Source organism: Budorcas taxicolor, chromosome 22 (genome assembly GCF_023091745.1).
Source record: "Budorcas taxicolor isolate Tak-1 chromosome 22, Takin1.1, whole genome shotgun sequence".
In the NCBI taxonomy this organism is placed as follows: domain Eukaryota; kingdom Metazoa; phylum Chordata; class Mammalia; order Artiodactyla; family Bovidae; genus Budorcas; species Budorcas taxicolor.
In genome coordinates, this window is record NC_068931.1 from 26649783 (window position 1) to 26665591 (window position 15809).

Below are 15809 nucleotides of genomic sequence, written 5' to 3' on the forward strand. Positions count from 1 at the left end.
CTGAGCCACCAGGAAGTCCAGTCCCCCTGGGGCCAATCCTCTACTAGGTGGGCCTCAGGCAGCCGCGACACCAAAGTCCGACCTCTCCACCTCCTTCCCCGGCGGCCTCTGCGGGTCTGCAACTGACCACAGCGCGCGGGGCGGAGTCGGGTCGGGAGCGCGCCCGGGTCCTCGCCCCTTCCCGCGGCCCGGCGCGCTCGGGGAGTGAGTCTTTGTACAGTCAGGGCTTCTGCTGGGCAGGGCCAGCTGTTAATCCTCCAGGCGGACACCGGGGCGTGGGGGGGGTGGGGGGAGATGGGGCATATAGGTGGCGTCCGCTGGTGAGAAACACCTAGCGCAGGTAAAAGGGCGGCGGCGAAAGGGAGTTCCCACCTGTTGCGTTCTTCCAGAAATGAATACATAGGAGGGGCCGATCGGTGTCTTTCGGACGCGCCTGGAAACCCCACCCTCGGTCCGAGGAAAAGCCTTTGGGCTGAGAGGCTGGAGCTTCAGAAAAACCGAGAAGAAAAGCAGCTCCTCCGCGCGCCAGGTTCTTGGCCTCGCACTCCTGCGCCCCGGCCGCGGCCCTTCGCCCTGCCGCGCCCTCCCTCCCCCGGCCTCCGGGTGCCTCGGCCGGCGACCTACCCCGGAGTCCTCCCATGGCGCCAGCCCGAGCCCCAGGCTCCCCCAGCGGGGCCCTCTGCCGGCAACTCCTACTGACCCTCGCGGTGAGTGGCCGCCTGGACACCGGGCCCGGAGGGCGCACGGACAGATTTGGGAGAGAGGGGCACCTTTGGGAGCAGAGATCTGTGGGTGGCGAGCCAGGCGGGGGTTCTTGGCGCTTGGGGCTGGCTGCAAAAGTGCAGTCGGTTCGGGTGAGGGAGGGCGGACAGAGGACGGCGACCTGGGTGCTTCGATCCCGCAGGGGACGAGGAGGAGGGTGTCTCCGGTAGCGGCTGCAAACGCCCATGCAAATCCGTGGCCCCTGGGTACGAGCCTCCGAGCGCCTCCAGCCCGCTCACCTCGCCGGGGAGGACAGTCCAGGCCGGCTCAGGGTCGGGTTCCGGCCACCGACCAGGCGAGCCGCTGGGCGGACGCGACCAAACGCGCCGATCCTGGGGTGAAAGAGAGGTCTAGGCGCCTTTTGGGGAATTTATCTTAGGCTGTAGGTGAAGGGGAGGGAAGCGCGGAGACCGAGCGGTCTGGACCCTCTGCGCGTGAAAATAGTAGACAGCTCCCAGATGGTCCTCAGTTAAGGTTTCCGTTGTGGGTCCGCACGTGAGGTTTCACTCCCTTTAAACTTTGGGGAAATGGTCGCCTCGGAGGCATCCGGATTCTTCCTCCCACCGCCCGCCCCTCCTCGCCCTCCAGCTTCAGTTTCTTTTTCCACTTGGTGAAACACAATAGCTACAAGCCCACCTCCCCAAAGCGCTGAAAGAAAGTGGGGGTGGCCTTATTTGGAAAGGACAGCGCCACCACCCTCACCCCGCCGTCCCCGGGCAGAAAAGCCTGGGATCTCCTTGGGGGAGGGGCTGCAGCCGCTGAGAAAGTATGGGACCAGGAGTTCCCCAGACAGAGCTCCCGGGGTACCCTGGGAGGAGAAAAGTCACGGAGACCGAGAGCAAGGGGGCTAAGCCCGTAGTGGCCTTTTCAAGCTGAGCCGCAGGCGTTAGGGCTCCAGGCAAACCTGAAGGACGCGGGGACGAACCTGGAGAACAGACAGTCAGGGAATTCCTTCTGGGACTGGTGGAACTGGCGGCGTGAAATATCCAGTTAATTTCCCTTACTCTACCGCTCTCCTGTTTCACGGAATTCCTGAAATTTTTAATGAATGAAATTGTAGTTGTTGCTATCATTAGAATGGCTTTCCTTCTGGACTTCAAACCTTAACTCATTTCCTGGGGCACGTTAATAACACAAAGGACCCGGTGCACAGCAATTAACAGTTCACACTCGAGGAACTCGAGAATGGAATATGTAAATAACGGTCATAAAAGGTATCTTGATTTTGATTAGATTCTCAGTAAAGTTGACTCCCCCACACCCCCCCCCCCTTTTTTTTTTGGACGCTTCTTTCTGAACCATTGACCTTCAAGGAAAAGAGCACAATTAGGCTCAGGCAATGAAATGCACAGGTCATAAATATTCCCAGGCGGCTCAGATGGTAAAGAATCTGCCTCCAGTGCAGGAGACCCAGGTTTGATCCCTGGGTCGGGAGGATCCCCTGGAGGTGGGAATGGCAACCCACTCCAATATTCATGCCCGAAGAATTCCATGGGCAGAGGAGACTGGCAGGCTACAGTCCACCTGGTCGCAGAGTAGGACACGACTGAGCAACTAACACTGATATACTAACAGAAGTTTCTGTGTGTCTTCTCAGATTCTTTTTAGAAAAAGCAGATATAGGGAATAATCTAAGGTTGAATAATCCTCTTTCTTTGACCTTCCTTAGCTTCAAAGCTGCATTGGCCAGAAGTGGGGTGACTCTGGCCGCACCCCTCATCCTGCTGCATTTTTGCTGGTCGGGTTGAGCTCTTCTGAGGCTCCTGTGCACGTCTGAAGAGCCCTGGCAGCCTCAGATAGTTGTGGTTGTGAGCCTCATGTGTTTGTGTAGAGAAGAGAAGCGTTACTGAATAAAAATGGCTTGTGAGACAATCTCTTCCTCCCCATGCACCCAAGTAATCCTTCACCATTCCATGAACCAGCTCCCAATTTCCTAGTCCTGCCTCACCTCACACATTTGCACTCCGCCTCCACCTCAATGTACTTCCACTATGGCTCAGCCGTAAAGAATTTGCCTGCAATGCAGGAGACCCGGGGCTGATCCCTGGGTGGAGAAGTTTCCCTGAAGGAGGGCATGGCAACCCACTCCAGTATTCTTGCTTGGAGAATCTTCACAAACAGAGGAGCCTGGTGGGCTACCGTTCAGGGAGTCTCAAAGAATCAGACATGACTGAGTGACTTTCTGCCCAACACCTAATGAAGCTTCTCTCTCTAAGGTAGTCAGGGATCTCCATTGTTAAATTCAAGTCATTCCTTAATGCAATTTCATCTTGTGATTGGAGCCTTTATGAAAAAGCTAATCTACCAATACATAAAGAGTTCTTATAAATCAAGTCCAGCATTAACATGAAAAACCATAAAGTAATAAAAATGTCTCATAAAATATTTCAGCCTCACTCATAATAGGGAAAGGTGAATTTTAAAACTATATTGAAATGTCATTTCTCATTTGGCAAACATCCAAAAGTTTGAGAGCAGGCTCTGTAGGCAAGAATGTGGAGAAATAGAAGCTCTTAGATGGTTGGTGAGTGTAACAAAAAATTACAACCTTTATGATCTATATGGGTTGTGACAAATGCGAATAGAAACTGTTTTGCTTCTTTGTATCCTATTTGTATGCACTTAGTTCTGTTGATATACCAAATGCTGCATCCTTTTAATTACTGAGACTTCCTAACACCTTTCACTGTCATTTAAAGCTAATATCCTTTCACTGCTTTTTTTTTTCTTCATAATTTTTCTGTTTCTGTTTATTAATTGTTTATGTTTTCCTTATGACCTCTTTAAAAACATATCAGTTATCACTTCATTTTTTAAAAACCTTTTTATTTTGTATTGGGGTGTAGCTGACTGACAATGTAGTGATAGTTTCAGGAGAACAGTAAAAGGACTTAGTGATACTTATACCTGTAGCCATTCTTCCCCAAACTCCCCTCCCATCCAGGCTACCACATAATATTGAACAGAGTTCCCTGTGCTGTTTAGTAGGTTATCCATTTTATTATTATTTTTTAAGCCTGAATTGTTTTTTTTTTTTTAATTTATTTATTTTTGGCTGCACTGAGACTTCCTGCTGTGCATGGTGGGCTCTCTCGTTGTGGCGAGCAGGGGGCTGCTCTTCGTTGTCGTGAGTGGCCTTCTCATTGCAGTGGCTTCTCTTGTTGCTGGGCCTGGGCTTTGGTTGTTGCAGCATGGCATGTGGAATTTTCCCTATCAGGGGTCGAACCAGTATCTCCCTCATTGGCAGCAGATTCTTATCTACTGTCCCACCAGGGAAGTCTGGTTATCCATTTTAAATATAGCAGTGTGTACATGTCCATCCCCAGACTCCCTAACTATCCTTCCCACCCGGTTTATGCAACCATAAGTTTGTTCTCTTAAGTCTGTGAGTCTATTTCTGTTTTCTGAGTAAGTTCATTTGTATCATTTCTTTTTAGATTCTGTGTATAAGGGATGTCATACGCTGTTTCTCCTGTCTGACTTAAGTTCGTTTGCTCATTATGACAATCTCTGGGTTTCCTTATGATCTTTTAAGTTAGCTAGTTTAGTTCTGGAAAAAAAGTACTGTTGGGATTTATTAGGTTCATAAGCTTCATAATTTAACTTTGTGTAAATTGATATACTTACATTGTTGATTTTTTTTTCTATTCAAAATAATGATACATATTTATTTTTGTGCAAGTCTTTTGTGTCCTTCAGAAAAATTTTCAGATTTTTCTCACTTAAGCTTCAGTTTACTTTTTGGTATTCTAGCTTTTTTCTTTTACCACTTTTGAAAATGATTTCTTTTTTCCCAATATATTGCTTAACTGGCTTTATGTGGACGAAGACTAATGATTTGTGTATTTTAGCAGTTATTTCTGCACCCTTACTGAAATTCTGTTACTGTTTTATGGTTAATTTGCTTGGGTTTTCCAGATAAATAGTCATATCAAATGCATTTTACCTCCCTCTTTTCATTCATATATCTAATATACTTTAATGTAATGTTAACTATAGGTGATGACCCTTGGGAAGTCCATCTTGTTTCTGAGTTTAGTGAGGCTATCCTAGTGCCTATTGGTGATGTGATTCTCATGTAAAATAAAATTCATATTGAAATAGCACTTATCAATTCCTACTGGGGGCTCTTTTTTTTAAAAAAAGTTTAAGAATGGTTATTGAATTTGGCCAAATGGTTTTCAGCAGCCATGGTGCTGATCACATGCTAAGTCTACTTACTTAGTGGCTTGAGTTTCCTAGACCATCCGAATGACATGAGGGTGGCTCGCAAGTCCATGTGAGGCCAGTTTGCTTCTAGCTCATACCTACAGTGAAGGTTCTGCATTTGGGAATCCAGATTAACGTGAGTGGCTCTTCCCTTAGATCTTGGGCAGATCCATGCTTTGATTTTACTCCCTTCTATTTGAGGCCAAAAAACCAAAATCTAATCTTTTCAGATTAGAAGTTTTTTCTGGTTACTCCTGTGTTCCATCTTAATCCTCAGTTTTTGCCTAGGACTTCCTTGTAAGATGTTTTAGGATGCTTTAAAAACATGTATCCATCATTCTTAGTTTTGGCCCGGAGACTTGACTGAACGCCCTAGGTCCCTTCTTGGCAAAGAAAATTGTTCCCCGAGTTCATTTGTCACACTGGTCAGAGTTACCTTACTCCAATAGAAAGTTGCTTATGTCATTTGTGTGTGTGTGTGTGTGTGTGTGTGTGTGTGTGTGTGTATGTGTGTGTGTATGCACGTGCTAAGTTGCTTCAGTCTGGTCCAACTCTATGCAACCCCATGGACTGTAGCCCACCAGGCTCCTCTGTCCATGAGATTATCCAGGCAAGAATTCTGGAGTGTGTTGCCTTGCCCTCCTTCAGGGGATCTTCCCGCCCCAGGGATTGAACCCACATCTCCCGTGGTCCTGCTTTGCAGGCAAATTCTTTACAGCTGAGCCACCTGGAAAGCTTGCTTATGTCATTTATCTGCTTAAAACAAATCTTTGATTTCTTATTATCTTTAGGGAAAAAAGATCTATGTGTGTCCTGTGTGAAGGCTGTTGAGACTCTCCCCCACACCTGCTTCTCTGAATCCATTTTCAGTTCCTCTCCCTCTTGTGCTATGTACATCAACCAGGGCAAATGGCATTTTCAGGTTTGTAGCTTCTCTGGGTCTTTGCACATGCAGTTCCTGTGTTGGGAACAACAAGCTCGGCCTCCCTCGGACGTGACTAACATGTCTCCCTTCTTCACCTGTGCCTTAGAAGGGGCTGGTTCCCAGCGCTCTCCCAAAGCACCCTGAACTTCCCTGTCATAGCTTTTATCCTCCTGTATTGAAATTGCAAATGTCTTACCTTTGACGTGAATGTTTCATGAGAACCCTGTTTGCTGCTTGTGTCTGGAACATATTAGACATTCAATAAATATTCGTTGAATGAATGAATGAGTGAGTGGATGTCCAGAACACTGTTATCTGAGATGCTGTCTTAATTTGGCCATCCTCACCTTTTCCATCATTTTTACCTTAGTCCAAGTCACCACCCCTCCTGTCTTAGATTCCTCCTTGCTTCCACTCTGGTCCTCTATAGTATGTTCTCTGGTGGCTCAGAAAATAAAGAATCTGCCTTCAATGCAGAAGATGTGCGTTCGATTCCTGGATTGGGAAGGTCCCCTGGAGAAGGGAATGGCTACTCACTCCAGTATTCTTGCCTGGGGAATTCCATGGACAGAGCAGCCTGGCTACTGGTAAAGATGGTGAAGAATCAGACGGCAAAGAATGCTAAAAATCAGATGGTAAAAAATCCGCCTGCAATGCAGGAGATCCAGCTTTGATTCTTGGGTGGGAACGATCCCCTGGAGGAGGAAATGGCAACCCACTCCAGTATTCTTGCCTGAAGAATTCCATGGACAGAGGAGCCTGGTGGGCTACAGACCATGGGGTCACAAAGAGTTGGACTTGACTGAGCGACAAACGCTTTTGCTTTTCCGTCTGTTTTCCTGTGGCCACCTGAATGAATCTGTGTAAATGCTCACAACGTGATGCCACAGTCTCTAAACATATGGTTGCTTCTCTTTGCCCTCAGAATAAAGCTGGCCTCGTTCCTGTGGCCCTTTAGACCTTGTCTACTATGCCCACGACTGTCTTTTCAGTATCGTCCTGTCACTCGTCCCTCTCTGTGTTTACTGCCATTATGTTTGTTGTTTGAGTTGCTCAGCTGGGTCCAGTTCTGTGATCCCATGGACTGTAGCCTGCCAAGCTTCTCAGCCCGTGGGATTTGTTAGGCAAGAATACTGGAGTGGGTAGCCATTCCCTTCTCCAGGGGATCTTCCTGACCCAGGGATCAAACCCATGTTTCCTGCTTGGCAGGCAGATTCTTTACCACTGAGCCACCTGGGAAACCTGTATTTACAGTTCCAGGCTCCTTTGTGTTCCTTTGACACTCCAGGTGAAGCCGCCTCTCAGGGCCTTTGCTGCAGTTTTGCTCCACTTGGAAGGCTCTCCCCTAGTCAGTGAATTGGTTTGCTTTCTTGTTTCATCCTCGACTTTTCTTTTATCACCCTCTCTCCCTGTTGTACTTTTCTTGTAACACTTAACTCGTGGCGTTATGTGATCTTTGTGCATTTGTGTATTGACTTTTTGTCTCTCATTATAAAATAATCTCAGTGAAGTCAAGGAGTTCTCTTTGTTCACTGTGGTAGCCTTTGAACACTGCCTGGCACCTGGGCAGCAACCAAGAAACATGGGTTGAATGAATCAGTGGGTGTGTGCTTTCTGTCACCTTGGGCTGGGCTCTTCACATGTCTTCCTCTTTGCTCTAGACTAGGCAACCAGTGACAATTCTCCTCATCTTTTTGTTTCTCAGTATTTTTATTCGAGTATAGTCTCTTAGTTATGTTCATTGCTCAGTTCCAATTGAAATGTAATCTCTGCCATGCTTAGTCCTTCATACACAATTTAAATTGGATAATTAAAGGGTCTTTAATGTGTTTTGGGGGAGAAGGCAATGGCACCCCACTCCAGTACTCCTGCCTGGAAAATCCCATGGACAGAGGAGCCTGGTAGGCTGCAGACCAAGGGGTCGCTCTGAGCGATTTCACTTTCACTTTTCACTTTCATGCATTGGAGAAGGAAATGGCAACCCACTCCAGTGTTCTTGCCTGGAGAATCCCAGGGACTGGGGGAGCCTGATGGGCTGCCGTCTCTGGGGTCACACAGAGTTGGAAACGACCGAAGTGACTTAGCAGCTGCAGCAATGTGTCTTGGAGATAAAAATTTTCATTCCAATTTTGACAATTTTAATTTATGTTTATAGATTTTTAAATAACAATGTAAATGATGGTTAGTTATTTTGCTTTTGGTCAAAAACCTTTGCAAAAATATAGGAAAAAAAGACTCAATCTTTCAGAAGCATCCGTTTATAGTTTCAGTGAGAACTAAATTTATTTTCAGTGGGCTCAGATATGTATTGTATTGGAACTCGTTCACCATAAATCACTAAATCGTTTACATTAAAAAAAAAATTTTTTTTCGTTTACATTTTTTAAGTGAAATATTTTTAACACTGACCTTAATTTTCATTAATGAGAAGTTCAAAATAAGTTCATATTTCAAAGTTGTGTGCATGTATGCGTGGGGCCACATGTAAATAATTTTTAAATATCTCCATGGCAGTGAGTCAGGGCTTGTCTTTAAAAGTGTTGGTCTTTTCTTTAGAATATTTTTGATTTGGTACCACAACTCATAGGCAGTTCACAGATAATTGAAATGGTTTGCTGACTCATTAGATTTGTTTTTATTTTGTTATTTTTACATATCTGTGCTGCCTTCCTCGGAGAAGGCAATGGCACCCCACTCCAGTACTCTTGCCTGGAAAATCCCATGGATGGAGGAGTCTGGTGGGCTGCAGTCCATGGAGTCGCTAAGACTTGGACATGACTGAGCAACTTCACTTTCACTTTTCACTTTTATGCATTGGAGAAGGAAGTGGCAACCCACTCCAGTGTTCTTGCCTGGAGAATCCCAGGGACGGGGGAGCCTGGTGGGCTATCGTCTATGGGGTTGCACAGAGTCAGACACAACTGAAGCGACTTTGCAGCAGCAGCTGCCTTCCTAATAGTTTCCAGTGTTTTCCCACAAAAGGGTGTCATTACTGCTGCTATTGCTACTGCTGAGTCGCTTCAGTCGTGTCCGACTCTGTGCGACCTCATAGACGGCAGCCCATCAGGCTCCTCCATCCCTGGGATTTTCCAAGCAAGAATACTGGAGTGGGTTGCCATTTCCTTCTCCATTATTAACTCCATTTTCAGACTAGGAAACAAATCCCAAGAGGATAAGGAATTCTCTGGGTTTACATGCATTTTGAGGGAAGGAACTATGGCTCTCTATTGGTTTTATTCTATGCAATTTTTTTTCTGAATTCTTAATCCCATTATATGCTTGGCATTTTATTTTGATAATTTTGTAAACTGATTTATAATTATACAAATGTGTGCAAACTGTGTACACATGAAAAGGCTCTTTTTCATGCATAATATTGATTTATTTTAGATCTTAACATTTGCCTGTGATGCCTGCAAAACAGTTATACTACATGTTCCGGCTAAACTAGATGCTGAAAAATTTATTGGTAGAGGTAAGAAACTGCCACAGTATGTAATAAATCCTAATTTGCTGTGATCTTGTAAAATTAGTGTAATCTTTAGAACAGTGACTGTGTTGGAATTAATAGTTAAAACTAATACAATACATTGTAATACAATACTTTTTAATACATGTGTCAATCCAGTGAATGAAATATTGTTCTTTATTGAAAGACATATAACATTAAATTGTTTTAATTTGCTTAATGAAGTAATTACTAACATTTACATTAGATGTAGGCTATGATATGCCTCAAAACATGTCTTTGAAATTGAGAAATAGTATTGAAACTATTTCTTGAGTTTAAAGGTGTGGTTTTTGGATTTTTGTCCTAAACTATTTTGGCATCTTCCTGACATTTATTTCCAAGTTTTTTTTTTTTTTAAGTGGGCTTTTCTGGTGGGGAAGAATGGTAAAGATGATGACGAATCAGATGGCAAAGAATGGTAAAAATTAGATGGTAAAGAATCCACCTGCAATGCAGGAGATCTGGGGTTTGATTCTTGGGTGGGGATGATCCCTTGGAGGAGGAAGTGGCAACCCACGCCGGTATTCTTGCCTGGAGAATTCCATGGACAGAAGAGCCTGGTGGGCTCTAGTCCATGAGGTCGCAAAGAGTCAGACATCACTGAGAGACCAACACTTTCATTGCTTTTTTATCAATTAGTTTTTTTCATATAACTCAAATGTATAACTAAAGATCGGATCAATGTAGAGACAGAATATGATGACTATTTAACAACAGATGCAGAGTTCAGTAATAATTTAATAACTCCCAGTTTTAATTTCTAGGTTCTATTTAACTTAATTTATGTGTTTTATTGTGTTGCTCTGTGGCTAGTTTCAGTTGATAAAGAAAAACTTCTTTTGGTGTGAGTTTAATATTCAAACTGTGGAGTTTACATGTCTTTAAGAACAAATGTCTCTTTTTAAAAAAGGATGTGAAGTAGGTAAAAGACATGGTAGATATGTGTAATTAAGAACAACTTAATTAACCATGTAGTTTCATATGTCCTTTTAAAAAATGCAAAATTTACAAGTGTCAATGTAGTTAAAGTTTTTGATCGTCCCACCTCGAATGCATAGCTTACGGTTAAAATTATATATTGCTTTGATTTACCTCACAAATGAATGCTCTGTGCATTTTCTACAGTTAACCTGAAGGAGTGCTTTAAATCTGCAACCCTCATTCACTCAAGAGACCCTGATTTCCAAATCTCAGAAGATGGTTCAGTCTATACAACACATGCCATTCTTTTGTCCTCAGAGAAGAGCTCTTTCACCATACTGCTTTCCAACACAGAGACCCACGAAGAGAAGGAAATACTTGTCCTTTTAGAGCATCAAACAAAGGTATGCCAAAGTATGATGAAAAAAATGAAGTATGATGAATTGACTTCTTCAGGTGTAACTCACATGAGCAGAGAAGATGTGAATCAGAAAAGATAGGGGTTAGTTTAGCTTGAAGAAGAAGGAAAACCATGACTCAAGATAACAGTGTGGAAATGGAAAAGAGTGGCTCAACCTAGGTTATCCCAGGTTATAATTTCCTTTTATTTGGGGCATAAAAGGAGAAGTTGGCATATGGGACAGAATGAGAACTTGAGATTAGACATGGAGCAACGTTTCTTGATCTTCACTGTGGAGTAGGTTTCCAAAACAATAGACATTATTGCTTAAGATATTCGTATGTAATTTGGGGTATGTAGCTTTTAAAGATTCAGGAACTCATATGGCATGTTACTTACTCGTATGACATGTTGCTTAGTATGATGTCTTATTTGGGCAGCGGTACTCGGGTCATCATACCTGAGGCCTTCAGAGATAGGTTTCATGTATCTTGGCATAATTTTTACTCTTAGAAAATGGAGGGCTATTTTAGGTGAAGGTTTGGATCTCATGCACGCAGTTGACTTTGTGACACCCCAAATCAAAGTGACTTCTGTTCAGCCCCTGGCCATTACTCATGACGGCCGTCTGAGAGTTGTCACTGTGTTTCTCTCCTCCTTCTGACACAGATCTCTCTGTTGGTCCCCTGGCTCTTCCTAGTTGCTGGTGAGTGGAAGATGCTTATGCTGAATTTAGAAGGGCACCTATCCACTTAACGTTCTTTGCATATCTCTCCTCCTGTGTTTCTGCATGGCAATGTGGCAATAGTTAATTTTTCTTTCCAGTTTTGCTTCTAGGCTTCCGATTCCATCTCTCTCTCTTCCATGTTCCCACCAAGTTATTTTCTCAAGAGGATTGTTGAGATAACAGTTAGGGCAGGGTTTTCTTCTTCTTCTTCGTCTTTTTTTTTTTTTTTTTAATGATATTGACATTTTGTTTAGTTTTCAAGCACTACTATGGTCCTACGCCTCCCCAGCTAATCCTCATGAGATAACAAGAGAAGAAAGATGTATCAGTTTTCAAGTTTAAAAATAAAGTAGCTGTTGACTTGATTATTTTTTGTTGTTGTTGTTTTCTAAATTGAGGTACTAAAGAAAAGGCATTCTCAGGAAAAAGTTTTGAGACGTGCCAAGAGAAGATGGGCTCCTATTCCTTGCTCAGTGCCTGAGAATTCCTTGGGTCCATTCCCACTTTTTCTTCAACAGGTACAATTTACTTTCTTTTCACTGTGAGAGTCTATGGTTTCCATCTCTTTTAAAAATTTGGACAATGAGTATGCAATTATTTTAAAAAATGTGTATATAAGTGAATGAGTGTGTCTATCATATGCTTCAATATGTAGTATAAATACATCTCTCTATACCTGCATAAACTTTTTTGCATTTGTAGTGATGCAAAAGCCATTTATAAAGCTGTAAAGCCCATCTAGCACTCTCAAACACATGCTTCTTCAATGGGTTTTCATATCATCAAGTGTATCTCAGAGCCTGGACGTAGTCTAGAAAACCTCCAAACATCTTCCATAATAAAGGATGAAATTGTTGATAAAAAGTCAAATGCCATGAAAGGGAAAGACGATACACCTTTCCATGGTTTCTTTCCAAGTTCACTGTTAAATCACACTGGGTCCACATTTTCTCTCTCTTAATTTTCGGTGGAAACGTCAGCAAATGTTTGTGCCTTCCTCCACCACCAGCGCTCACTACGAGTCAGTCTAGCCCTTAGATTTCTTTTCCACCTATTCTTGAATCAGTGAGAAAGATACCTTATTTAGAGCCCACCAATAAATTCAGTGCAACTGAGAGAAGAGCATTTTAAAATTGAGAAAAAAATGTTCTGAAAATAATCGTGAGTCATCCTGATAGGTAGTCAATATCCTACTAAGAGATGAAAACACTTTGGAAAAAAATGTGTTTTGATGTAGAATCTAGTTCCCTGACCAGGGATCAAACACATGCCCCCTGCATTCAAAGGCAGTCTTAATCATTGGACTGCTGGGGAAATCCTAGAGAAAATTTTCCTTTTGAATCAAATATCGAAGTAGCACATTCACCAGGATATTCTGTCATTTCCATTTTCACTCTTTTTCATCCTCCTGTTGAACCCCTATGATAAAGACAATGCTGAGAAATAAAAACTAATTAAGGAAACCACTTTCCAATGTTTGCCCTACAGACAGTATACTTTAAATCCAATGTCTCAAATATTATGTTATATATAATAAAACTTCAGATGTTAAAACAGTTGACAAAAGGATAACTTTTCATGCTCAGAATACTTTGTTTTCTAAGACAAGAAAAGTCCAGAATGCTTGATCCATGTGGGTACATGTAGTGAAAGTATTTGTTAGTTATTCTGGAAAACTAAGGTGCTCTTTCATTATTTTCCTCATGTCTTGCTCTTGAATTTCTCAATTATTAGGCTTCCTTATTCTATTGTTGTCTTTTATTCATACATAATAATAAATTAAAGAAGGTAATTACTTATTGTAATAAAAAATATCAATGTGATTGCATAAATATGTAGATGAAAGTTTTGCTGAGATACAAATTTGTCTTTTATGTATATACTGTCTACTTTCTAGATTCAATCTGATACAGCCCAAAACTACACTATTTACTATTCCATAAGTGGGCCTGGAGTTGACAAAGAACCTCGCAATTTATTTTATGTAGAGAGAGATACTGGAAACCTGTTTTGTACTCGTCCTGTAGATCGTGAAACATATCCATCGTTTGAGGTAACGTTTACATATTGTTTAGTAGCATTAAGCTTGGCTCTTTCGCCTCTCTTCCTCAATTCAATTACTCTTTTCTGTCTCCTGAGTTTCTCATCTGTGCTCAGGTAGTGTTGTACAGACCTGATAGTTGCCTGGAAGCAAAAAAGAATTTTATAAAGTAAGTAGTCTTCAGTTTTATTAGGTTGTTCTGGGAATTACAGTTTTACTATTTCTGTTTTCCAAAGATAAAAGAGCACCACTTTGAAAGTAGTTATTTATTTGGCAGAAAAGATCTGTGAACCTCTTTATGGTACTGAGAATGATGCCGTAGGAGATAAGTCAAGCTCAGAAGTTAAGCCTCAGAACCTTTGCAATGAAAGAAAATTAATTTGTGAGCAAGTAAGGAGTGTGGACAGTGTTTAACTAGGATAACAAGGCATTTCATCATCTAGGCAACCTCCCATGGGGGATGAGTGTTAAAATGTAAGAATTTAACCTAATGTTGTATTGAATTTCCCACAGGAACTGGTCATTTTGCTTAACTCAACTTTAGTTATATGTTTTTGGATGAATTAATTCTTTAGTTTCATAATTACTATGACATGGTCTTCTAAGTACCTGTGATGGTCTGTTCTTTCTATGACAGCTGTTAGGAGATAAAATGGAATTTAAATTCATATTGTATAATCAAAAGAATAAATTGCATTCTAGACACAATCTATGGCCATTTGGTCCATTTCTGACTCCCCTTTTTAAATTAATTCTTATGAAGACAGTTATCTAACTATAGCCATCAATATGACTAAAATTCTAACTAGAAAATAAAATAGTATCTCAGTTGACTACACCTGGGGAGTTTGGAATCCTAAGAATTCAGTTATAAAAGATCCAGAAAATTGTATTTAAAATACATGCACTTGAAACTTTCAAACAAAACAAAATAGTTCTCAGGACCCTTTCAAGAAAATAATAATAAAAACCATTACACTCATGAACAACAATACAGCAATGGTGAGGAAACCAAATTTATCTATGTTATTATATTAGATATACTATATTATAAATGCTATAGTACACCATGAAATTAGCCATCTCTTGTGGCATTAAGATTATGCTCACATTCAAAAGTAGTAACAAATGGTGATGCCTAACAGTCTCCAAATGAAAGGCAAAGCATAAGCAAGTTTGAACCATATTTTATTTTCACTTTTTTTTCATTGTTACTCTCTTCACAGCTGGTTGCCTTTGCAACAACTCCAGATGGATATACTCCAGAATATCCATTGACCCTACTCATCAGAATTGAGGATGAAAATGATAACTACCCAATTTTTACAGAAACAAATTACAGTTTTAAAGTTTTTGAAAACAGCAAAGTTGGTGAGTACCCACCTTGGCAATGTATGGCAATTTAGTGTTTCAGTTCATTAGCTGACTTTCATTCTGGCCACTGGGAGGTAGCCTAGCCTGCTGCCACAAATAAGGGACTTGCCAGACAGGTGGCTGTGGGAGGCATTTTACTCTGCCTTTTGCTAGTTGTGTGCTGTGACCTTGGGCAAGTTTCCTAATCTTGACAAGCTTTGGTTTCTTCATCTGTAACATGAGATATTAACGTACAAGGTTAAATGAAGTGCAGTAAACCTTGAATGCCAAGCACAGTGGCTGAAAAATAGGAGTTACTCAATGTTAGTTTGCCTTTCTGTGTGAGATGAAAGAAATACTTTTAAGAGGCCATATTTTCTAAATATTCTAAGATTTTTTTTTTTCTGAAAAGAAGTTATTGAGCAGTGGAAGTCTTAGCCTTGAAGAGATCTGCTGATGTTCTATAGTGATTAAATGATAGACTGTATTCTGGGCATCGCTGGGCTTCTCAGGTGACCCTAGTGGTAAAGAACCTGCCTACCAAGGCAGGAGATGTAAGATATGTGAGTTCATTCCCTGTATCGGGAAGATCCCCTGGAGAAGGACATCTTGCCTAGAGAATCCCATGGACAGTGGAGCCTGATGGGCTACAGCCCATAGGGTCGCAAGAGTTGTACACGACTGGTGTGACTTAGCACGCATGCACACATGCATTCTGGGCATTGTTATAAAGGTCTTGGAGAATAAATTTTCTCAATCTCTTGAAAAATGGACCATTTCAACTAGGAGTTAGAATTAGATTTTTAGTCTTCCTCTAGAAAGATCTCAGTAAGCTAAGAATTTTCAGAGCAAAACTGACCCATAGGATCAATTTAAGTGCAGGCTTATAAATAGAAAAAGCTTAAAGAATAATTGGAATTCTTTAGTTAAGAAATACTAAGGCCATAGGGGGATATTATC

General features: G+C 41.9%; 1 protein-coding gene across 1 annotated transcript in view; it reads left to right on the forward strand.

The window, feature by feature from the left end:
• Positions 1 to 638: 638 nt before the first annotated feature.
• DSC2 (desmocollin 2) overlaps positions 639 to 15809 on the forward strand; it is a 35213-nt gene continuing 20042 nt past the window's right edge. Inside the window, exons 1-6 of the mRNA XM_052660446.1 lie at positions 639 to 707; positions 9287 to 9371; positions 10533 to 10732; positions 11854 to 11973; positions 13353 to 13508; positions 14723 to 14867. Coding sequence (XP_052516406.1) covers positions 639 to 707; positions 9287 to 9371; positions 10533 to 10732; positions 11854 to 11973; positions 13353 to 13508; positions 14723 to 14867 — 775 coding nt within the window. The remainder of the gene's footprint in view (positions 708 to 9286; positions 9372 to 10532; positions 10733 to 11853; positions 11974 to 13352; positions 13509 to 14722; positions 14868 to 15809) is intronic.